This window comes from Choloepus didactylus, chromosome 6 (assembly GCF_015220235.1).
Source record: "Choloepus didactylus isolate mChoDid1 chromosome 6, mChoDid1.pri, whole genome shotgun sequence".
NCBI lineage: Eukaryota > Metazoa > Chordata > Mammalia > Pilosa > Megalonychidae > Choloepus > Choloepus didactylus.
In genome coordinates, this window is record NC_051312.1 from 60,339,378 (window position 1) to 60,362,205 (window position 22,828).

A 22,828-nucleotide genomic window follows, 5' to 3' on the forward strand; every position below is an offset into this window, starting at 1 on the left:
GATATATATGAAGCATCATTTGTAACATAATATATTTTCTTCATGTACAATTAATGAAAAAATATAAAGACCTGGTTAGGGAACATATCTGTATTCATAGGCAACAGTATCCACATAAGATGCCTGCATTTATGACATTAGCCAAGTATGCAATTTAAGAATTAATCTATTTCATGATAGGTCCATAATAAAGTGCAAAAAAAAGACCAAAATAATAATAAAAAAAAAAAAGACAGACAAAACAGTTTCTAGTCAATCACTAAATATCATCCTAACAATAAAATACACCTATAAGGCAAATGGTTACCTGAAGATGTATTTAATCCCTGGCAGGCAAATCAAACCACTGCTTGGTTTTCAGAGGTGATGACTACCCAATGTGAAAAGCACTTTCTCTTTGACTGCAGGCTGCTCAGAGGTGACCCAAGCAGAGACCACACATTTAAAAACCCTTGGCCTTTCCCGACAATTGAAGCAAAACCTGGGAAAGCTAGGAAGCTTCCCCTTCACAAGTCCTGGAGTCAATCTGCAGGAAATTTGTATCAAGACTAAAGTCACCCAAACCTTTCCTCCCAGCCTGGAATCTTCCTGTATGATGCTCAGCATGAAACAGAGGAAAAGTTCATTCATTGGCCCTTTGTCTCTGCAAGGCACCTGCGTTGGAGCACGCCCTCACTCATCATCAGCCTCAGAGAAGCATGCCGCAAGCCCAAATCCAGGCACGAGCACAGCAGTGTGATCTTCCCATCACACGTATTATTATGCAAGCCTCTGGGAAGAGGATGATGACTGATGGTCCAGGGAACAAAAAGGAAAGAAAAATCTTAATTTTAGGCATGGGAAAGCCAGGCTGACAAGTGAATATGGGTCAGAAAGGAACAGGCAGATAATAGCAAGAAATGAAAGGGAAACTCAACTCCAGTGAAACAGAATAATGGCAACCCACATCTTATCCATTCAAAGTGCACGGTGTTAAACTCATCTTTTTAAAGTACTGCTATTCCTCACTGAAAGACAAGTTGATTACATTTCTTGCACATTAAAAATGCACTGGAAGTTTCAACAAAGTTGAGGTCATACAAGATTTTACATTGACCACAGATTTCATGCAATAAATAAATAAAAAGGAAAAAAGGAACAAACACCCAAAAAGGACCAGAATTTGAAACATTAGTTCATGACAAACACAGCCCTAAAAAGATTAAATGTTAGTAACTTGCAAGACAAACATTTGCACAAGAAGCCATGACACCAATAGTTAAGAAATATACATTTTTTTTCTCCTTTAAGGATATTACAGGGTTACTGCTTTTCACATATGGCTTTTTCTCTGAATAGGTTTCTGGAATTTGTCGGTGTTACTGAAATAAGCTCACAAGTGGGAAATTCTACACCATTCTGCACAATGAATCAATGAAAGTCTATCCTTGGCAACTTGGTTTGTTCTTTAGTTTGAAAGGAAACTCTCAAGTGGCAGTTAAGACAATGCTGTTTTATTTTATTCCTTCATTTTCTTCTTCCAGTTGACTCTGTGCATTTTAATAGGATGGAAACATCCACCCATGTGCATCTCAGCTCTTAGTGTCCCAGTCAAGGCCATGGGAGGTGCAGCATGGGTCGATATGACTATAAACAGCTCAGACAGTTAACATATCCCTGCCAGGAAAAGCCTGCAAGTTGCACATGGCTACAGAAATATCAGTATCCACACAAATTCAGAACCTTCACCTGAGCATGCCTTTTAAGCATCTTTTAAATAAAACTCAGAAACTGTTGGGAAAAGTAAAAATAAAATAAAACAGCTGCTCAGTGGGCAGTTACTGGGTCTTAACTGGACAAATCCTAATTAAAACAACTGTAGCTGCCCCCAGCTGCAAAACACGAGTGCCTCCATTCCCACAATTAAGTTAACTTTCAGTTTGTACAAAATAAACCTGGCAGCATCCATGGGTTATTTCCCCTTCTTTTAATCACAGCAGCAATAATTAACAGAAATTGGGTTGGCATCCAGCATCAGGCTCGAGTTTCAGCAAGGAGGCGAGAGAGGAAAGCGAAAACCCATTCGTCCTGACACAAAGGCACCCATCCCACAAGAGAATGCTAATTGATTCAAGCTCTTTCCCCAACCTTCAAATTAGAAAGGCTGTAGATAAGGTCCAGGCCTAAGTCACCCTTCCCCGCTTCCATCCCACCAGATATCAATTGGAGAGGGTGATTTTTGGTACCACTATGTGACACCTGCTACAAGAAAGGGGGCTTCTCATCACTATGGGTTTCTTGGTAGACAGGTCACTATGGGAAATACTGGAACAAGGCCACACCTCAGCTTCCTAAAGCTTAGTCTCTGGGGGAAGCTCAGGGTTCAAGCTCTGACAGATAGCAAATTCCAGCTTTGGGCGACAAGGAGAAAATAGAACAAGGAGGAGGAAGAACAAGCAAATATGGCCATGAAAGGCATGAAAACCTGAAGTTCAAAACCCATCTTTGTCTCCTTTTCTAAAACTTTCCACAGGCTATTCTTGAACACTGGAAGTTCACATTGGTGTTGCCAAATGGCAATGATATTTGGCGAAGAAAGGGGAGAGCTCAGGAAAATGATGTTGAGACTTTTTTTTTTAACCAATAAAGTCATTTTTTTTAAATGTTACATTAAGGTCTGTTGTTGTGTTTCATTGCTGTTGAACAGGATGAAAATGTCATGTCAACAGATAAGATTTAAACTGAAATCTTTGCCTGAGACCCTGTAATATGAAGACAAACAAATAAGAAAATGATTGAAATGGTCTCCCCTAAAGGAAACAATTTAAGGTTTAAATACTATTACTGTAAGGAAAAAAATCCCAGACTACACTATTCTAAACTCACAATCTCTACAGTGATTCATAAGATATTTATAAGGACAGAAAACACCACTACAAGTACACACTACATGAATGCATACCACATTTTAAAAATTTCATATATGCATGTTCAGGATACAAGACAATAATAAATGTTACAGCTTCGCCAATCTCTGCAGACATGAGATTCACTCTCATTAGAATGCAATCACAATGAGTACTGTGAGTAGGCAACTCTTAAAATTGAATTGGCTAAATGTAGTCTTAAAAGCTATAGTCTTAATTGGTTCACTCGCTACTTAAATAAGCCGCATTTATCAGAAATTTCTGTAAATACAGTGACCTAAAATGTACTACCAGTGCAGTGAAATGATGGTTGCTTTCTATTAAACCCTCCATTTGTTTGATTTCTCTATGAGCACAGTTGGCATTTACCGTGAATGAAAAAGTTAAGAGTAAAAATTGTGACATCATCTTTTCAGAGTCTATGTCCTGTATCTATAACATATAGACAGAACCAGGGTAAGTCTTTTTTTCCCAGAGGCTGAAAGACAAGGTATCTATAGCTTATAGAAAGCCATTTACAAGAGAAGAAACCCAGGATCATGACATTGAACCACGATGCTAAATGTCATATAGAAACTAGAATGGAGCTCTACCAAGAGTGTACAAAATTAGGCACAAGTTATACGATGGCTTCTTGTACAGAGGTGGGGAAAATGACCAAAAGAACTCACAAACATGGATGTTCACACACACACACACACGCACACACACAATGACGACTGAAGGAAGAGAACCGACGTCTCACTCAGACCCGCGATGTGCAGAGTAAAGCATCTGTGCCCTTGGTTCGCTTGAGACAGTTGGTCCAAATGAAAGAAACGGGTCTCCAGTTATGAAGGGAAACATGATTAGCCACCTCAGTGGTGCCTCATTCCATCGACCTTGTCTTTTATCCAAAGCATTTCCTGACCACTGCCAACCCTCTTAAATGTACCCTGTCCTGAACCCTTTGTATATGACCAAAACCTCTGCATTGTTCAGCTCAGCTCTACCATGCTGGCAAGTCCAGATTAACAGTCTGTAACTCTTAATTCTGCCATCCTGTATATGTCTTACTGGCACCACCCAATGACAACACACGGTGGATCAAACCACGCATACGTATTTATGACTTCACTGGAAGGATCTCTCCTCATTGAGATGCCCCCTGCCTGGTTCAGCGCATTCTCCAGGAACCAACACTACCCGAAATGGCACCGGGGACACAGTGTTTCGAGTGTTCTGTCTGGCTCTTCACCACAACATGCGAGACTACATCCTATTTTTCTGCGTAACCTCTCCCATGCACAGATGTGAACCCAGATGTGAGAAGAAAGAAAAGGGAAAATGGGAGGAAAGCTGGGGAAAACATTACAGAGAGGCAAAAGGAAAAACAGGATCAAGCCTGGACAATACTACGTCATCAGATTAGCACTGGGTACCCAGTTCCAAATCCTTCACTGGGAGTTTGAGTCCAAGGGAAGAGGTTCCCAAGGGGTCGATCATGTTCTTGTAACGCTCCCCACGGTGTTGAGCTAAGAATGGGCCCCAGTCAGGCTGTGGCGAGCACACCAACTTCAGCCTCTGCAAAGAAGCCAAAGACACATAGGGTCACAAAAGTCATGCACCTCCACCCTGTAGGCACCACCCACCCATCCCCAAACTGCCGACAGTCATATCTGTCAGAGCCCCTGCTTGAGCCAAGAAGCCCCACACACACACCAAGACGAGGAGCTGGGAAGATCAGCCTCATTAATTAACTAGGCCAGAGACACTAAAGAGGAGACTTAGTTTGGTTCACCTGAAAGTATTTACATCCCCCTGCAGGTAATATTACAACATACAACTGCTCGGTGTTTGCCTTGCACAAGATTAATAACAGATAAACAGCCCAGATTTTAATTTTACATTTGTCCCCTCCAAATGCAGAGAATCCATGAGCTTCCCCCTCCACTGCCAAACACACTCTGCAAAGGACATGTACTCAATTACTTTTGTTCTGGAGTCTCAACAGTGGGTTGCTACATCAAAATAATTGGATTTTGTTTAGCATATTTCCCAAAAGTATATAAACGACCCAAAAAGAAAAAAAAAAAAAAAAACAAAACAAAGATACATTGCTAAGAGTGAGCAAAGATTTTAATTATCTGTTGACAAAAATATATGCTTCTGACTTGGTTCAGCAGTGTGGGTTCCTGCAGGCGAGCTAAAAATAATGGGAGTGTCTCTAATCCTCCAACCTGAAATTTTCACAGTAAACATAATTTGATTGGAATATTTTCTAGAGAAAGGAAAGAAAACATACTTCTGACTGCATAAGAGGGAATAATTATATGTTTATTACCTATTAAAGTGAAGCTCGTTCTTATAGCTGTTAATCTCCCCTTAATCATCAGTTTGCAACCCTTGTGTCTCAAATCAACCATAATAAATCTATAGAGAAGACGCAACAGTTTAGAGACTTTCAGCTTAAGACAAAGTAGCAGAGGCTAATCCAGCTTCTGTTCAGAGGGAAAGAGATTCCTGGGTCAGGTGGTGGGGAGGTCCACCTGGGGATGAGTGGGGCCACAGTAACTTACCTGACAGGAGAACAGACAGAATTTCCCAAGGATGACACTTCAGTGCTGCCTCGCTAAGAAGACTCCTGTACTTCCCTTTCACCCAGTCTGTCTCTATCTTTAGTCCAAGGAGAACAAAGGCTACCACCCCGTCACGTGGACCTCTGTGTTAGGTATTTACTCATGAACCTTATTCCCAAGCCTCTTCTCCCCTCTGGGCCTCAGGTCAGACTCTCAGACTCTCCAGCAGCCTCTTTCTTTTCTCAAGCTGGCTGACCAAGAGGGAGGCCCATAGAGTTGCTCTTCGCTGACCTCTACAGGCAGCTGTTTCCTCATCTGGTTTAGTCTAATGCTTCTCAAACTTGATGGGCATCAGAATCACCTGGGGATAGTAGGGTTTGTTAACCTATAGCTGCCAGAGTCCCACTTCCCAGAGATTCTGGTTCAGTGGATCCAGGAAGGCACCCAAGAATTTGAACTTCTAAAAGCTCCCAGGTGATGCTGATGCTACTGGTCCCAGAACCAAACTCTGAGCAGCACTGGTCTAGTCAAAAACTGCCAGCCTCCTGGATCTCCAAGAAAGAGGCTGGGCTGACCTACTCCCAGCACACTGCAGCAAGTTACTTCTCACGAATAACAAAAGCCTGGCCCCACTTCAATGGTGGCTCAACAAGCAGCAAAACCCTCCCCATCCACTCTGGAGTAAGAGCAGGGACTTTTGGCATCAGAAATGGGAAATGGGTCCAGCAAGGGATTTATTGACAAAGAAAGATAAGTCTCACCTCATACCTACAGCCAGGCCCTGGACCTCTCATTGCATTCTATAGGGATGGTGACATTCTAATCCGCTTGGATCCCTCAGCTATCACTGACACAAGGCACAACAGGACACAAGGAGGACTGATTTTAAATTGAGCTGTGACCCCAGTAAGGAACAGAAATTTGGGAGGGAGGAAACTCAGACAGAAAGGGCCGTCAGGAAGGGGGGAATTTGATGTGTAGTTAAAAATCAAACACTGGGATTTAAATAGTGGCTGAGGGGAGAGGAGGAGGGAAAACTCCAGGGAAAGAGGAGACACTCAGATCATTTATTCCCCGGAGCTGTCACTGCACTGAGGAATAGCATAATAACAGCCCAGCCGGAGGATTGGCAGATCCCTCCATTAGAGGAATAATGCATAATAAAAATGGGTTTAATAGAAACGGTGGCAACCGTAACCACTTAATCACTGAGTCTCCCTCTTGAGCAACTTTACTGAATCTTTTGTCTTTTAATGCACAGAGCTTTCAGGGGCTCTCCCTTGGGAGGGGTTGGCAGGGGGAAGGAACGCATAGAATTACCTCAATAAATCTGCCAGGGGCCAGATGCATCTTTATCACAAACATAATTGGGATCCAGATAACTGAACAGGCGAGCATTAGCCATCCAAGCACCATGGACCAGTTGGGGTAGCGGTAAGAGCCGTAGGTCATTGGTTCCCACTGGTAAAAGCTAAAGCAAAGGATAAACTGGAAAGAAAAGAGAAACGCATGGGTTAGGGCAATGTTGTAAATTATTCACTTTATGAATTGAGCCCCCCTGCTGCGTTCGTATCTATTATCTCATTTTATACTCGTAACAACCCTGAAAGGGAGATATAATTAGTTCATTTTCCCAGTGAGGAAACAGAAACACATAGAGGCGAAGATCCCACATGCTTAATTAGCTGCTGACCCCATATTTGCCATCTCCTAGGAACTGGACAAGGTGGTTACATGTAAATGGACATAAACTGAGAAGATGAACGTCTAAAGGATATATACCAAGGTGATTGATGGATGGAGGCAGGAGGGAGAATGGTAGATGTATTTGAGAAGTGAGCTGTTGTCTGTATTTTCTATAAGGAAAAATCAAGTTTTTGTTAGAAGAAAGAAATCCATTAGGCATAATTTTTTTTATTTTTAAAATAAATTGAATCTACTTTTCTGTCCCCTTGAATGGAGAATGGCCCACATCCAGGAGCTACCGCTAAAGCTGGCTGAGTAAGACTCCGAGTTGTCCCCAAGCAGTGACTGAGGCAGAAACCTGGTCTTAAAACACACCATGGCACAGAGGCAGAGGATGTACAGCTTCTTCTGAGCTGACCCAAGGTAAGCGGGTGTCATCCCTAAACAGGGGTGCCCAGAGCAGGAGCCCAGAGGGCTAATCTCAGCTCTGCCACTGACTAGCAGAGGATCTTCGGGTCTCAGACTTCTCTGCTACAAAAATGGATGTATTTCATATTGCGTATATAGTAAGGGATTTTCTGAGGAAAACAGCCTGGGATTTACTTGAATGCCCCCTCAATTTTAAAGCAAGTCATGATTGATCTCCTACCCATTATCTCCTGTTCCTGCATACATTGGCTGGCTGCAGCTGAAGAGGAACAAAAGACCGTGTGTGCTGAAAACAGATGCATCTCGAAAGACAGAACAGGGGTTCGAGCCACTCTAGGCTAGCCTTTGGGGGATACTTCCCTGAGAAAGCTGTGTGACTGCTGTCCTTCATTTTGCCCGCCCAGACAGCATCCACCTAGAACAATTTGCTCACATAAATCCCTTCCCACCCCCCACCTCTCTTGTCTTGCCTTACACAATAAAATAACTGCCTGAAAATGATAGGAGGGAATTATGTTAGGAAAGATAATATAAGGAAGTATTTTGGCAAAGCTTGAAGCATCATACAAATGCAAGGCATCTAATTATTCCTGCAAAGCCCAGGCTGCTAGGGCAAGTGGTTATTTCAATGCACCAATAATTCAATATATTGACTGTAAGCAACATGAGCCTGAAGACAACTCTTGAAAGCAAATGCTCCTATGGAAAGAGATATCTACTCTAGGCCCTGTTTTAAACATTTGCCCCTAGGATTATAAGCTTTATCAACCAGTCTATCGGCAGTATGGCCTAATGTAATTATGGTAAGTTGCTCCATTTCATTTAGTATATAAATAGGAATACATCTGCTTATGTTTGTGCATAATTCAGTAATGTGATCTGACTGTGTATACAATAATTGCACGGAGAATATTCATAGCTCTATAAATCCGTGAAGGCACATATAAAAATGATCAATTTTATGTCAGAGGCTTCAAAGTAATTTAAGCCATAATCTTAGCCCATTCCAGCATACCACAACTATCCATTTACAGAAGGGCAAATGGCAAAAGATAAGTGTTAGGCTTGTCTCTTTGGCTCTCATATCCAGTTTTATAAATATCACATCAAAATAATCTTTGCAAATGTGTTCTTTACAGTAAATTTCCCTCAGCCAAATCAGCTTTGATAAAACCCTGCCCCTCAGATGGGCCTGGCTATGAGAGATGATAATTTAGCCACTGAGTCATACCCACGCTGACCTTTTGCTGATGGCAGTCAGAGAAGGGCCTGGAGAAAGACACGGTGGTTGACAATCATGACAGAATTGACCATTTTTAATTGTCCCTGGCTCCCTAACAACACAGAAGGGGAATTTGGTTCTGGGTATTTCCTGTGACGCCTTCATAGGTTTCTGGTGTGAGTTTTATAACTTAAACCAGGTAAAGTATAGCATAGTTGAGTAACTTTCTCAAAAAAAATTTCTCTTCCCTAACATACTACTCATGAAAACGACTAGGTTTATTTTAATACAAAACTATCCAAATTCCACTTAAAGATGAAAGCAAAGGATTTCTGGAAATGTGTTGGAGCATGGGCTCGAAGCCTAGAACAGCCCTAGATTCAATTCTTGGCTCCGCCACCTGCATGTTTTGTGGCCTTGGGCAAGTTCGTCAACCTCTCTCAGCCTCAGTGCTCTCATCTGTAAAACGGGGTGAAATCACCTACCATGCACAGTGGTCATAAGCTTTAGAGACAATGTCAAGTGCCTGGCTCATAATAGACATCATCACATTGTAGTGCTGATGATTATTAGGTGATATGTTTCTGTAGAATATAATAAAATTCTCTGAAGCTTAATCTCTTTTAGGATCAGAGGAAAAGGAAGGTAGAATGTAGAACATATGGTAATTTTCACTTCAGCCAAGAATATGCATAGTAGCCACATGGGAAAATGGTGAAGGAATAGGGGTGGTGGAGAGTTCTCTGTCGGCAAAAGGTGCTTGGCACACGTTTTCTTTCCGTCAATTAGGTAAATCCGAGTTCTTCACACACACACAGTCCTGAATCGGAGAGACTGAAAACCTGTCTTGGACTTTTTTCAACTCCCGTGCCTCAAATCTGGTAGGACTCTTCATACAAATTATAGTCTCTAAAATGTGGCATCAGTACAAAAGTTGTCAATGTCAGTGTAGAAGGAGATAAACACTGAATGGTTTTTACATCTAAGCTTCTAGCTTTTCAAAAATAAATTGAAGTTTTGATTAAAACTCACTTCTATGACAGCAAAATAAAAGGAAAAATATTTTTTCTTTATAATTTTACTTTCATCATGTCCTATCCTTTTGGGGAAGCTGGAGCTTTCCTTGTAGTAAAATGAGGATCTTAATCTAGTTTCTAGTGCCACCTACTGGGTCCCTCAGGTACTGCAGTCAACATCCTGCAGCTTTGCAGAGATAGCACATGCAAGCCAGGAAGGAGGTGGGAGAGAGATGAGGTCTCCATTAAGTATTATGGTTGGAGAGTGGAGTGAGACAAAGCCGGCAACCTACCACACAAGTGACGAGATATGAATCTAAGGGATGATTCACTGATGCATGAAGGGCTCTGACCTTTCATAACATGAATGTCAGATGATCCGAAAATGCCATCACACTTGAGGATGACAAGATAGTCTTCAAAAGCAATAAAATTAACAAGATAAATCTAATTAGTGCTATGGTAGCCATAAAGCAGCTATATTGAACAGTGGCTAAGAGCACAAGTTCTGGAGCCAGACTGCTTGGATTTGAATCCAAGCTGTGCTAATTATTAAGTGTGCAATGCTGGGCAAGTTTCATAACCTCTGGGGTTCAGTTTCCTCATCCGTAAAATGGAGATAATTATAATGTCAACTTCACAGAGCTGCAGTGAGGGAGAAATGAGGTAATATAAATAAAGCATGCTGAACAGAGCCTAGAACATGGTTAGTACATGGTAAATGTTAAATGTTAGCTATGATTGTATCTGCTATCAGGACCTGAGGCAGCCTTGACATAATGGGATATGTCCTGTAGGGGTGTTCCAAACACAGGAGCATGAACCCAATTCCACTCTGACCAGTTAAGCACCTTTAGGCAAATCACTTCACCTTTCTGTATCTAGGTTTCCTCCTCTGAAAGGCAAGCATAATACCCACTGCCATCAACTTCCCAGGCTCATACATAGGCACACACCTTATTCAAACACAAAGCACCCCATACCCATGCAAGGCATTATCTGCACGATAAAGCATGCAATCCTTACGGTTAAAATGGTTGGGGTTACAAAAGCCCAGCAGACTTTCCAGAAAATGTTTGGCTGGAATCCAATCATCATCTCTATATCTTCACAGAATCTTTGCAAGCCTGTAAAGAGACAAATAGAGACTGAACATGAGGTGCAGTGACAGGAGGTGAGAAGGGGGTGAGGGTTTAGAGTCCCTCACTCAAGCACCATTGTCTAGGGATGGCCCCAGCCTGAAAACAACATGACCCCTATTATGCAGGGACCCATCAAACAAATGACTCACTGCCGGGAAGATCCAGGCAAATTGGACACTTAAATAGATACTAAATACTCCCTGCAGTGAGGTTCAAAACTGTCATTCCACAGTGACATCTAAAAAGCTCAGTTCCAGCCCAACTCGGGCATCTTAGCACTGCCAAGGCCTGGCATATTCACATGTTCTGCTGTTTCCTAAGGCGGCACTATGTGCTTAGATCCAACTTAGGAAAAAAGATTATTAAGATTGTGATCAATAAGCAGAGTACATTCTGAAAGTCTTGGGATTTAGAGCAAGAGTCACTGTACATTGGTTTCTGTCCCCCACCCTCCCAAGGACCCTATTCCAGTCAGACAATTTATTTTTGTTCTACGTAGGATGATACCCAACATAAATTCCAAGTGGCCACTGCCTACTTTGTTGGAATTCAAAGGCTCGCTGGCTTCTTAATCACTGATCAACTTAAACTAAAATAAAAAGCAGAGGAGATACTTATTCTAATGGCCCCACATAGCCATTATCCCCCCCCCCCCCCATTCTTGATTGAGGAAGGTTTTTAAACCACTCCTTGACAAGAAAAGCCATTGAGGGATATTTTAGAATTGCGTGGTTTTGCTGCATTCTTTCTGGAGTTTGTCAGAAGCTTGGCTTCTCAGAACTGTGGGATTCTGGAGTCGAAGGGTCTGAAGCTGCTTGGCGTTCAGCAGTTCTGGCCAGTGGCCGAATACTAGTAATTCATCCTCTGGGTCATTTATGTGAAAAGCGGGTACACTGTCGGCAGAGAGGGGCTGAGGCACTCTTCAGGGAAAGGTCCCAGCTCCCTCCTCCCATCAGGAATAAGACCCTGCACACACTCAGACCTACTTTCTAGACCTTGGCCACAGGCTCCTGGGGTCTCTGGCTCTCTCAGCCTCCTCAGATTCTGGGGTCCTTTGCCCTTAGCCTTACAAGGAACAGGTGAATTCGGTTTCTCTTCCAGTCTTCACCTTGCAGTCTCCTACCCATCTGCCATCATCTCCCTATGCACCACCTACACTAGCTTCCTTCACCTGAATCATGCGCCAACCCCTGCTGCCTCAGCCCAGACTTGGCCTTCCTGGGCCATGTTTCCTAAAGGCCTGACATCTGCTACCTGGAAGTGAGAAAGCAAGGATGTGATGTAAGGACACAATCTCTTGCTGAGATAGAAAGAAGACACCATGGTGCTCTTTCCAGGGATCAGAGCTCATCGCAGTTCCTTAAAAAAAGGCCTGAATAACGTTCTGTATGTTGATCTGGGTGCTGGTTACAAGGAGGTGAGAAGTCGTCGAGCCTATGCTCAAGATAACATGTTCTTTCTTGTATGTATGTTGTGCTTCAATTTTAAAGTTTTCCCCCCAAAATTCCTCTCCAGCGACCACCCCTAAATAATGGACCCTGAGACCTTCTGTGGCCCTCAGCTTCTGCTCCATGCCAAGCTCAGACCTAGAACTTCAACCAGCCCTCATGACTGCTAACTTCCAAGCCCCTCTGACAATAGCCATCTTGGAGAATGGCCAAGCCTGAGGTCTGCTGCAGTGTGGCCTGAGTGGGAAGAGTGACAGGGACAACTTTTCTCAGCTCACTCTAAATCTTCTCAAAATTATAGTTGAGCTTCCTGCTCAACTTTAAGGTAAATCTGATAGTGGTCAACCACAAATGCGGTACAGTGGAAAGAGCACTGGACCAGGAGTTAGCATCCAAGAGTTGAAGCCCTGCTCTGCCTCTAACTTGCTGTGTGACCTTAGGTAAGGCACTCCTCATCTCTGAGCCTTTGCTGGTTCAGGTGGGGACTGGACCAGATGAGTTCACAGAGCCCTTTGGAGAGCTCAGCCCATGAGGTAAGGAGGCTCCAGGTTGCTTCCTTGTGTCCACAGGTGAGAAATGTATGCTCCAAGAAGTTGATTTGACCATCTTTGGATTTTTTTGTCTGTTTCCTTTAGTATTACCAAACACCATCAAATGAGTAAGCACTGAACACTACGAGGCCCTGAACACTAAGGGAGGGGAGAGAACTAAAGAAACAGAAGTAAAGTTGAGGCCTGTGAAAATACATACATAGACACTGAAAGCAGGTGTTAGTACTCAAAATAAAAAGAAAAGAATGATTCTAGAAATTTCTGTTATCAGAATCAGTTCTGTTGCCAGAATATTCCTTTCCACCAAACCAACCCCAAGAGGTGGCACTGTGTGGCTTGACTGGGGAAACTGGGGACATTGAAGCAACTGAGTCAACGGGACTCAAGGTTAGAACTGAGGAAGACATACAGATAACCTCCTATTGGGTGGAGGGATGTAAAAGTGCTCAGGCTTCCCCAGAGGAGACAAAGAGCTGGACCCAGACTTGTTTTTAGCAAGAGGCAGCTGGATGCTGAGAAACAGTCCCAGGACTGACAGTGAAGGCTTAGGTTTCAGGACCAGCTCTAACCCTGGCAAGTCATCTCCCTCCCAGAGCCTCACAACAGGAGGGCTCCAGACTGGCTGGCCTCGAGCTCACACAGGCTCTGGGCCCTGGGATTGCTCTGTCTCTTCTGCCAACTTGCAGGATGGCTCTGCAGAGGCAGCTCGGGGGCAACAGCTGGGAGCCGCTGGGCAACCAGCTCCCTCCTGCCCTGTGCACACTCCTGAGTCAGGCTTTCCAGTCCCTCCACCATCTGCCCTGCTCCAACTCCCATCCAGCCTCAGCCCCCACTCTGCCCCAGCTCACACCCGAAACTCCCACCTGAGTCCCTTACTCAGTTGTCTTCATTGTAGGCCTTTGTTTATATGAATTCCTCTGCCTGCTCTGTCCTTTCCATGACCCCCTTGCCTTCAAGGCCTGACTCATGATAAAGGGGCTGTCTCTGGAGCAGTGAGCATGTGCCTAGAGACTGGCCTGCTGCATGACCTTGAGCCTGGAGGGGTTGGAGAGCAAGCAGACAGGCCCCAGAAGGACCAAAGCAACTGCTGCTCAAAAAAGAGTCAGAATTAGCAGAAAAGTAGCCTGCGGGTATGCTTGTGGCTACCCTTCTAGACTCAACAAATAGATTTGGGGCTCAGCAATCAACCAACTAATCTGGAACTGCAAAGCCAAGGACTTGCTTCAACTGATCGATGTCTTTCTCCTGGTCAACGTCGTGGCTTTTCCTTTATAAATTGTACCCTTGGCCCTTGATCTGGTATGGTCATCACAGGGGCAGCTCTCCCTCTGGCATACACAGGGCATGCAACCTCTGCAACTGCACAGGGCCCTGTGCTCAGAAGGGTTTAATGCTGTGCTGTCACCATCTTGAAATTGTGAATAATCTTTTAAGGGGGGACCCCAAATCTTCATTTTGCAATGGGTCCCACAATTTAGGTAGTAGTCCTATGTGTAGCTATGCACAAGTAAATCCCTGCTGCTATAAACTTCTAGCCTCCGAGTAGTTCTTTCACAGTTAATGTGCAATCCCTGGCCCTCAGAGCCAAAGCCCTCTCTGTGTTGGCTCAGGATCCTGCTGCCTTAGGTGGTAACTCAGCTGAGCAGTCACTAAATTTCAGTCTTCTTTTCCTTTAATATTTTTTTATCTCCCAGATGCTACCCTCTCAAGGCTTCCCTGTCTATGCAGGCCCTCTTTTATCTCTGAGTAACGAAAGTGCTCATAGCTAGGGCTGTGCAGCTTAGCACTTTCTTTCTTCTCAGTGTTTTAAGTTCTTTTGCTCTTCTTTGGTAGCTAGTTAGCACGTTCCAGGAATGTAGGGAACCACCTACCCCATCTCCCCTTTCCTAGGAGCACTCAGGGCAAAGAGTAAGCACTTAATAAATAATTCTCCATATTGTGAGTTATTAATGGACTGAAGTCCTCTTATTCCTTCTGTTTACTGAGCCCCAGTACAAGGAGCTGGGGGGCTGGGAGGGGGATTCCTGAAAGGAGAGATGCAAGGGGACATTTCAGCCAGGAGCAGAAGTAAAAACGGACCACAGAGAAGAGAATCATGGAGGAAAATCTTTAACTTGAATTTGGAGAGTTTGGGGAGGATCTTCGGTGTTTTGTTTTGTTTTGTTTAATTGGTTGTTTCTTTTGTACCTAAAACCCTTGGTGAGTTCAGCAAGCAGAATGGGCAAGAACCGAAGACAGACATATTACATCTTATAAAAGCCACTGCCCAGTGTGACTCTAACGTCTGTCACAAGGGTATGGAGGAAGACAATCTGGGAGTAGGGAAGAGGTTGAAATAAGTAACTGATTGAGGTGGAAAACAGATCAGACAATTTAATATATTGAGATTTGGGGAAATGCACAATGTGGAGCCAAGCAGCAGAAAGTCTTTGTGGTTCTATTCACTTATGTTGTCCCTCCAGCCAGAAGATCTCACATTAGCTCTCAGAAAAATGCAAAGTGACTCTACTTAGATAAAAGTTTGTTAAAGGGATTGCTCCTACACCAAAATCCAGAGATTCCACTTATAAAGCTGGATACCTCAAACCCAGCTGTCAGCCTTTGAGAAATATTGACTTGAGAATCAGTCAATATTGACTGAATCAGCTATTTCAGTCTAATGATACAGCTTGATAACTTTACCTACCATATTTCAAACCTATGAATGGCATCCTCCGGAATATAGATATTAATGAAAGCAAGAAGGAAACACAAATCTCTGTAATTCATTTGGTTATTTTTTAGATCCAAAATCCAGGAAGGAAATGCACTAAAACAGGCAGGTTCATTGCATTCCTCGTAGGTTCATGTTCAACTGCCTTAAACTAACCTTGCACTAGTTCTGGGCCTCATCGCCTCAATAAAGAAAACACTGTCCCCTGGGGTGTAATTTATATATCTGTGCAGGCTTTTCCTTTCATCTCTAACAATCATGTTAGCTTATCTCAAATAATTCGTCCTGAGATTCAATTCTTAAAAGTCCATCCAGGTCTGAATCAGTTCACACCCACACCAATATGAGAATAACATGCACTGCAGAAGTCAAGTTACCCTGAGCTCAGACACTTAGCCTGGTTCTGGGGGTTGGCCCAGCACCCACACCCTTAGAGACCAGGGGGTTTCTACATGATCCCCAAGAAAACAGGCATAGCCCAGAGACTGAAGCACTCAAGATTTATTTTTTTTCTTCAGAATCAAGAAATCTGCTGCCACTGCCAGATCTATGTGGGGGAAGGGGAGGCTATTTTACTTCTAAAAATAGAAATATTAAAAGGACTCTATTTTAATGATGCTTCTAAATCACACTGAATAGCCCTGTTTTACAGAAAATAATTGTGCAAATGTGCCTTTTGTGACAATTATCACTGAGGATACAGATCACAGTGGAGGAAAATGGGATTGCTACCTGCACTTGGGCCAGTGCTGCAAATGAAGTGTTTCTTCCACTTTGCCAACAGAACATCTGGCAACCTCAGCTTACACTGGACCCATGAGGGGTAGAGTTTCCAAAAGAGGACCTCCGAGGCCGCTCCTTGCTTCTCCACGGCAAGGGCTCTGGCCTCTGGGCAGAAGGTTAAGATTCACAGTGGCAGATTTCACTGAGTCTCTGCCACTCTCTGCTCAGGTAGGAAGCACTCTGAAGCCTCACCCTAACTCCAACAGCAGGTTTTCAATCACAGCAGCACTGCGGGGGCCAGGCTGTCCTATCAGCCAGAAGTGCTGGCAGTTTGGTCTCAGATCCCATCAGGACAGCTGGCATGCCTGTCCACTGCCTTGCCAGAAACTCAACTGTCCCTGCAGTGCAGCTGTGATATGTAGCCTGAGACAAATTCCCCTTTCTACCAGTACCCAGAATGACCACAATATCTTCCTGTTTCTGGGAACCCAAGTTTTACACAGGTTTCCTTTTTTCATTTTTATTATGAAATAATTTCAAACATACAGGACAGTTGCAAATACAATGCAAACCCCAAACAGAGAACTCCAACACCCCCCCCACCCCCAGATATCCGTATCTACCAATTTTACATTTTGCTACCTTTGCAGTACCTTTGTTTCTCTTTCCTTCCTTCCCTCCTTCTTTCTTTCCTTCCTTCCTCTCTCTCTCCCTCCCTCCCTCCCTCCCCCCTCTCTTTCTTTCAACTATAGCTCTTATCTTTCTATCAATTATCTATCTACCCATTTATCATCTTCTGAACATTTGAGAGCAGGTTGCATGTATCATACTCCTTGAACTCATAACACGTCCATGTACATTTCCTACAAACAAGGATATTCACTTATGTCATTAATTTACACAGGTTTCCTTTTTACATCTTACTTTCCCCCTCCAATTTTAATGAGTTTTCCAGGAAAGCAAAAAGCTAGGGTGAGCTTTGCTAGGTCCCCACCTTAAAGGGCAGGGCTCTGCAGATCCCTCTGGCCTTTTGGCTCCTGAGTGCATTTGTGCATCACTGTGTCCTGCATTTCAAGTGAAACCCTGAATTTCCTTTTAGCTTAGAGTTATGTTGTTCTCTCTTTAGGGTTTTGAAGTATGGTTAGTCTGAAGTGGAATTTTTGCCTTCCTGATATTTGCTATGGAGGCTTTGCTTTATCTATATTAAGAAGGCCTTAGTCTAGGCAGGGTTCTGAGTAGACTCCCAGGCACAAAGAAGCTGGTGATGCCTTGAATCCATTAGGGCTCCCTTGCACTGACTGACAGCATGCATGGGGCCCAGAAGATGACCCAGTACAAGCATCTCTGCATGAAGGGCAAAGTTGGCATCTGAGGCTCATCTTTCCTGTTCTTCTTGACAATGCTTACTATTGGATGCAGGTTGTTATGGTGGGGTAGGAAGGGCTAAATAGTAAGGGAACTGGAAGTTTATTCCCGTAAAAAGCCAGGATTGAGATGTCGCATCACAGGCTCCCACCATACCAATAAAGTTTCCAAAGCATCTGTGAGCTAGGTGGTCTCTGTTCTCTCTGTAGCACCCAGAGACCTGCTGTCAAGCTACCATTCACCTCAAGCTACCTGGGGACTGCTGTTACCAAGACCAAAAAAACTATTTCACACCTGCAGGTAACACCCTCCTCCTTATCTGGCCAGATCCTACCTCAAAGGCAGTTCCAGATCCTGGGGGCTGCAGGATGCGAGGGTTTCTGAGTTTCACCATCAACCCACCTTATGTTTCCCTATTCAATCTGGATCACAATGGTCCGGAGGCAAGCTTGGAAATAAAGGTGCGGCTCTATTCAGATTTCCTAAATAGCTGCAATTAAATCCTTTCATTGTCTTAGTAAATACAGAAAACCTGATTGTCATGAACATGTTCTGGGCTAAAGTTCTACCTCAGTAGAAGGCACAGTGACTCCCTTACCATACACACAGGAGATCCCCACGAGCTCAAAAATGGCAATGATGACGAGGGCATAGGAGGCAGCGTACGTATCCACAAGCTGAAACATGTAAATTCCACCCTAGCAGGAAAGAGGAACAATCAACATTCACATGGGCTCTGGAGCTGGGCTCTCTCCCCACTTAGAACAGCCCATCCCCTCAGTCCTGGGGAGAGTCAGGGACAAACAGGAGTCAGAGGACCCCCAGCCCTGACAGCAGTTAGTAAACTGGGTCCAGTCTATCAGCTGGAGGTCTTGCCATGTTAACAAGGCAGGCCCTAGAAAGACTCCATGGTAATTAATAGAACAAGCACAGAAAAGTGATCTAACATCATATTCTTAAAAGGTAAAGGTCAACACCCGAAGATGCACACGAAAGCAGCCAGATTGCTTCATTTTTGCTCTAAGCAATAGATGATCACTTCTAACCCTGCATTTGCCTGACCTTCATATGACCTTCAAGTGTCTCTGGGCAGTCCTCATGCTTCCCCTGCATCTCTACTCATTCTAAGTCTTTCTATAATGGATGAGGCATTGATATTACCTAATTCTGATTCGTCATTTTCCAGACAAAGAAATTAAGGCCCAAAGTGGTGAACTGCTCAAAGTCACAGAGACAGAAAAGTGATATTTTGGATATTCAATGAGCAAACACTCCTATTAACAAGACACTCAGGACTGGAAGGAACTCAGGTGTGCCGCAGACCCTTGTATATGACAAGTAATCACCTGGAAATTTATCTGGTTGGTAAATTTGGATTTTCATGTATTCCATTTTTTAAAAGTAGGACACACCTGCCTTGTTGGCTCAAAGAGGCTACATCTCAATTAGATAGATGCTAGAAACATAGCTAGTAGCCAAGCTGACATATTTCCCTTTGAGGTCAGAAGCCCTGAGGACCTGGCATTGTCTACGTGGAAATGGCTACAGCTATGAGGTCTGAGAGCTAAGGGTAAAAGGGTAGACGGACAATGGGCTCACTGACCCATCCCCACCCCAAGCCTGTGCCCAGCAGGTAGCTTACCTGAGTGATCATCGGAAAGCCCATGATGAAGAAACAAATGCAGCAGCCCAGAGTGAAGACCGGCTTGTGTGTGCGCAGATACTTGGGGAACTCGTCCGAGATGGAGGTCACTATGGTCTCGATGGTGGCAAACTAGAAAGAACAGTGCCAGGGAAGGGGTCTCTGAGACAAACCACCCAGCCCAGAAGGCTCCAGAAGACACTTTGCCCTCCCTCCCAGGGAAAGCTGAGTTGGTATTAGATTTGGTTTTAAGGGCTGCCTTCCTTTGATGGGTCCAAAAGGACACGAGTTTTAGAAACTGTACTCCCCAGACCCCCAAGACTGTACTATCATCATCCATTGGAATATTTTAAGCTTCACTTTGTGTTCATGAGATGTAAATTCCTCTCCTCTGGTTTACCTCTCATTTGGTCTTCTACTTGCAGAAAAACCTTCTTTGTGCCCAACCGCTGAAATCAGAGAGCTTGTCAACATGATTTGTAGTAGTCTCAGACCCAGAGCAATTTCCCTAAAATTGACTTCGTATCATTCTCCCTTATCCTGCCCCACAGAATTTGCTTTGGCAACATAACACCAAGGCAGGAAGTGGACAGGCTAAAACTTGGAGTGGAGACCAGAGAGAGGGAGAAAAGACGGCTTCTTGGCAGTACCATGTGGTCACCCACATGTCCACAAAAGGAGTGAAGGTGGTGACCCCCCAGGTTGCCCTGAGCCCTGGACAGTGACTCACCATCACTACGTCGCTCCAGGGAACCACCACTAACCCCATCCCTCCACCCCAGGCTGGACATGGGACCCTGGAGAGGTGGTCTTCAGAAGGAGCCTGGGGTGGGGATCAATCTGGGAAGGGGCTCACCATAGTGTCAAGTCCAAGAGTGAGGAGCATCAGGAAAAAGATGATGGCCCAGAACGGAGAGAGGGGCAGCCTGGTTAAGGCTTCCGGGTAAACCACAAATGCAATGCCTGGCCCTGGAAATAACAAGATAGACACGGCTGCAGACAGGCCTGGCTCCAGGACCCTCTTCCCAGAAGCCCACTGGACCCTGAGTCATTCTTATCATATGCCGCTTCCCACTCTTATCTTTTTTCAGTCATTTCCATCCATGTCCCCAACTAGATCTTCAGCTTCTTGGAGGAAAGGACAGGCACACACCTAGGGGAACTCAGAGGAAAGGCTCAAAACCAGTGCCAAAGAAGAGCTTCTGGGTCAACTCTACCTAGCTCCAAGGCCAGGCTGTTTCCCATGCAAATAACCTGAGACACTCCATCTTCATAGTGGATGGGTCAGGGGAAAATGTAAAATTTACCCTCTAGAGCAGAGCTCCAAGACCAGTAGAGATTTTGCCCCCCAGGGGATAGCTGGCAGTATCTGCAGACATTTTGGTTGTCACAACTGGGGTGAGAAGAGTTGCATCAAGTGGGTAGAGGCCACTAGAATTTACAATGCACAAGACAGCCCTCCTACAACAAGGAATTAGCAGGCCCAAACATCAATAGTGCTGACGTCAAGAAACTCTGCTCTATAGGTTAGAAGGTGCCCAGAATGACATTATTTCCCTCTTTAACTACCCTTCCTCCTCTTCACTCCCTCAGGAGAAGCCATTCACCTAACAGATGAATTTATCCAATGCTTTTAGGATCATGCCCTACAAAGATTAGATGCAGCATCACTGAATGCTGGGCTCGGTAAATATGGGGCTGCTTCAGTCCATAGGTATTTAGTTGGAGTGGGAGTGATGATAATGCTGAAAGGGTTAAGAAAGCTTGAGCTCTAAGGGTCAGACAGATCTGAATCCAAATCCTGATTCCATGACTTAGCCACTATGCAATCCTGGACAAGTTATTTGATTTCCATAAGCCTCAATTTTGCCATCAAAAATGGAGATAACAATAGTACCTCACAGAGTGATTCTAAGAAACAAATGAGAAATCCCAGGTGAAACACTGAGCCTGGTGCTTCACACCTTATCAGCATTCAGAGTGGACAACGAACTCCGAAAACTGCCTGTGGTCTTGGGTGGGGGTGTTAGAGCTGCAGTTTTCTCTGCTATAATGAAGCCCTGATAGCAGTTCTGACCTGCCTCCGGCCACCCTGGGAAGATAACCATGACCAAGGATGGCTAAGGACTCTGCAGTGGTGAATCTCCTTCTAAGTGCTAAAGAAAACTAAATGATAATGGGCAGAGTCAAAAGAACATGGGCTCAGGGGTAATCTGTAGCCACAGCACGTCTGGAAACCAGAAATCACAGCACCTGGAGTTTTTATAACTTATAACAGCACTGTTTAAAACCAGAATTTATCAGGTTGTTAGTTCCTATTGTTGCTGAGGGCCTTGGGGTATTTAAAAAATAAAGCCTAGAATGCCTAAGATACCCCAGCTTTATGCATTTATTGAAAGACTGTAGAACCAGCCTCTGAAGGCTCCCTATGTGAACCGTAAAAGAAAAGTCGGTATTAAACCACAGTTCAAAATCGGTCTCAGCTGCAGAACACTGAGGAAGCAAGTTCAGTGCTCTGGCGACAGTCAGGCCCGTAAGGCCAACAGGCAGCCTGCAAACCGCCACCACCGAGGACCCCAGCTGCTTGCTTTAATAGGATTCTACCTTTGGGTCTTACTGCCTCTTTAGAGGCAGAAATGGTTTCAAAATATTAGGACTGGTTCAGTTTCAGCTGCTTCCCTAAAGTGCCCAGGTGAAGGCATAATCTTCAAGCTACATTACAGCAAGCTCCATTATCCAAGGTGGCTGGGTAGTGGAGTGTTTTTATGAATAATATTGTTGGATTTTAAAAATACATTTTTATATCGTTTTAAAGGGTTCAGATTTTTTTTTCCTCCAAAATATGGCTTTTCTGGGCCAGAGCCAATTTTCCCAAGAGCATCTCTGGGTCCGTCTGACAAAGGACTGGTCCTGTCCCTTGTCCCTCCCAGTGAGAGGCAGAACAGCCCAATGGCTGGAGTGCAGGCTCCATCCCACAGGGACTGGATACCGGCTGTGCCTCTTCCTAGCTGTGTGACCTTATTCTCTCTGGCTGCAGTTTTCTCATCCACAAAATGGAGATGATGATACTTCCTACCCTGTACGGTTGCTCTGGGAATTAAATGTTCCCAGACAAGCAAAGGGCTTAATTAAATACTCCCATCCAAACAACACCTGGACATAGTAAGAACTCAGGAAACATAGATCATTATTGTTCTCTCCATCAGGGGGTCAAGGGGACTCAGGATGTCAGCAACTTGGACAGGACCCCCAGATATCCTGTAATAAGAGCTCCCTTTATCCACAAAGAGCCACAAAAAATCCGAGGGGCTCCGATCAATGAAATGTATGACCTCAGCATGATTTGGGAAGCCACTCTGCTGTGATACCTGTAGCAAAAGAAATGAGTTCTCTGAGGATATACCACCAGAACTCCTGCACCTTCTAG

General features: G+C 44.2%; 1 protein-coding gene across 1 annotated transcript in view; it reads right to left on the bottom strand.

Annotated features, from left to right (window-relative positions):
- Positions 1-4,313: 4,313 nt before the first annotated feature.
- The window catches only part of SLC6A5 (solute carrier family 6 member 5), a 55,441-nt gene continuing 36,926 nt past the window's right edge, over positions 4,314-22,828 (bottom strand). The window contains exons 11-16 of the mRNA XM_037839608.1: positions 20,258-20,370; positions 19,402-19,533; positions 18,358-18,457; positions 10,844-10,944; positions 6,785-6,952; positions 4,314-4,469 (exon numbers count right to left, since the gene is read on the bottom strand). Of these exons, the coding sequence (XP_037695536.1) occupies positions 4,314-4,469; positions 6,785-6,952; positions 10,844-10,944; positions 18,358-18,457; positions 19,402-19,533; positions 20,258-20,370 (770 nt within the window). The remainder of the gene's footprint in view (positions 4,470-6,784; positions 6,953-10,843; positions 10,945-18,357; positions 18,458-19,401; positions 19,534-20,257; positions 20,371-22,828) is intronic.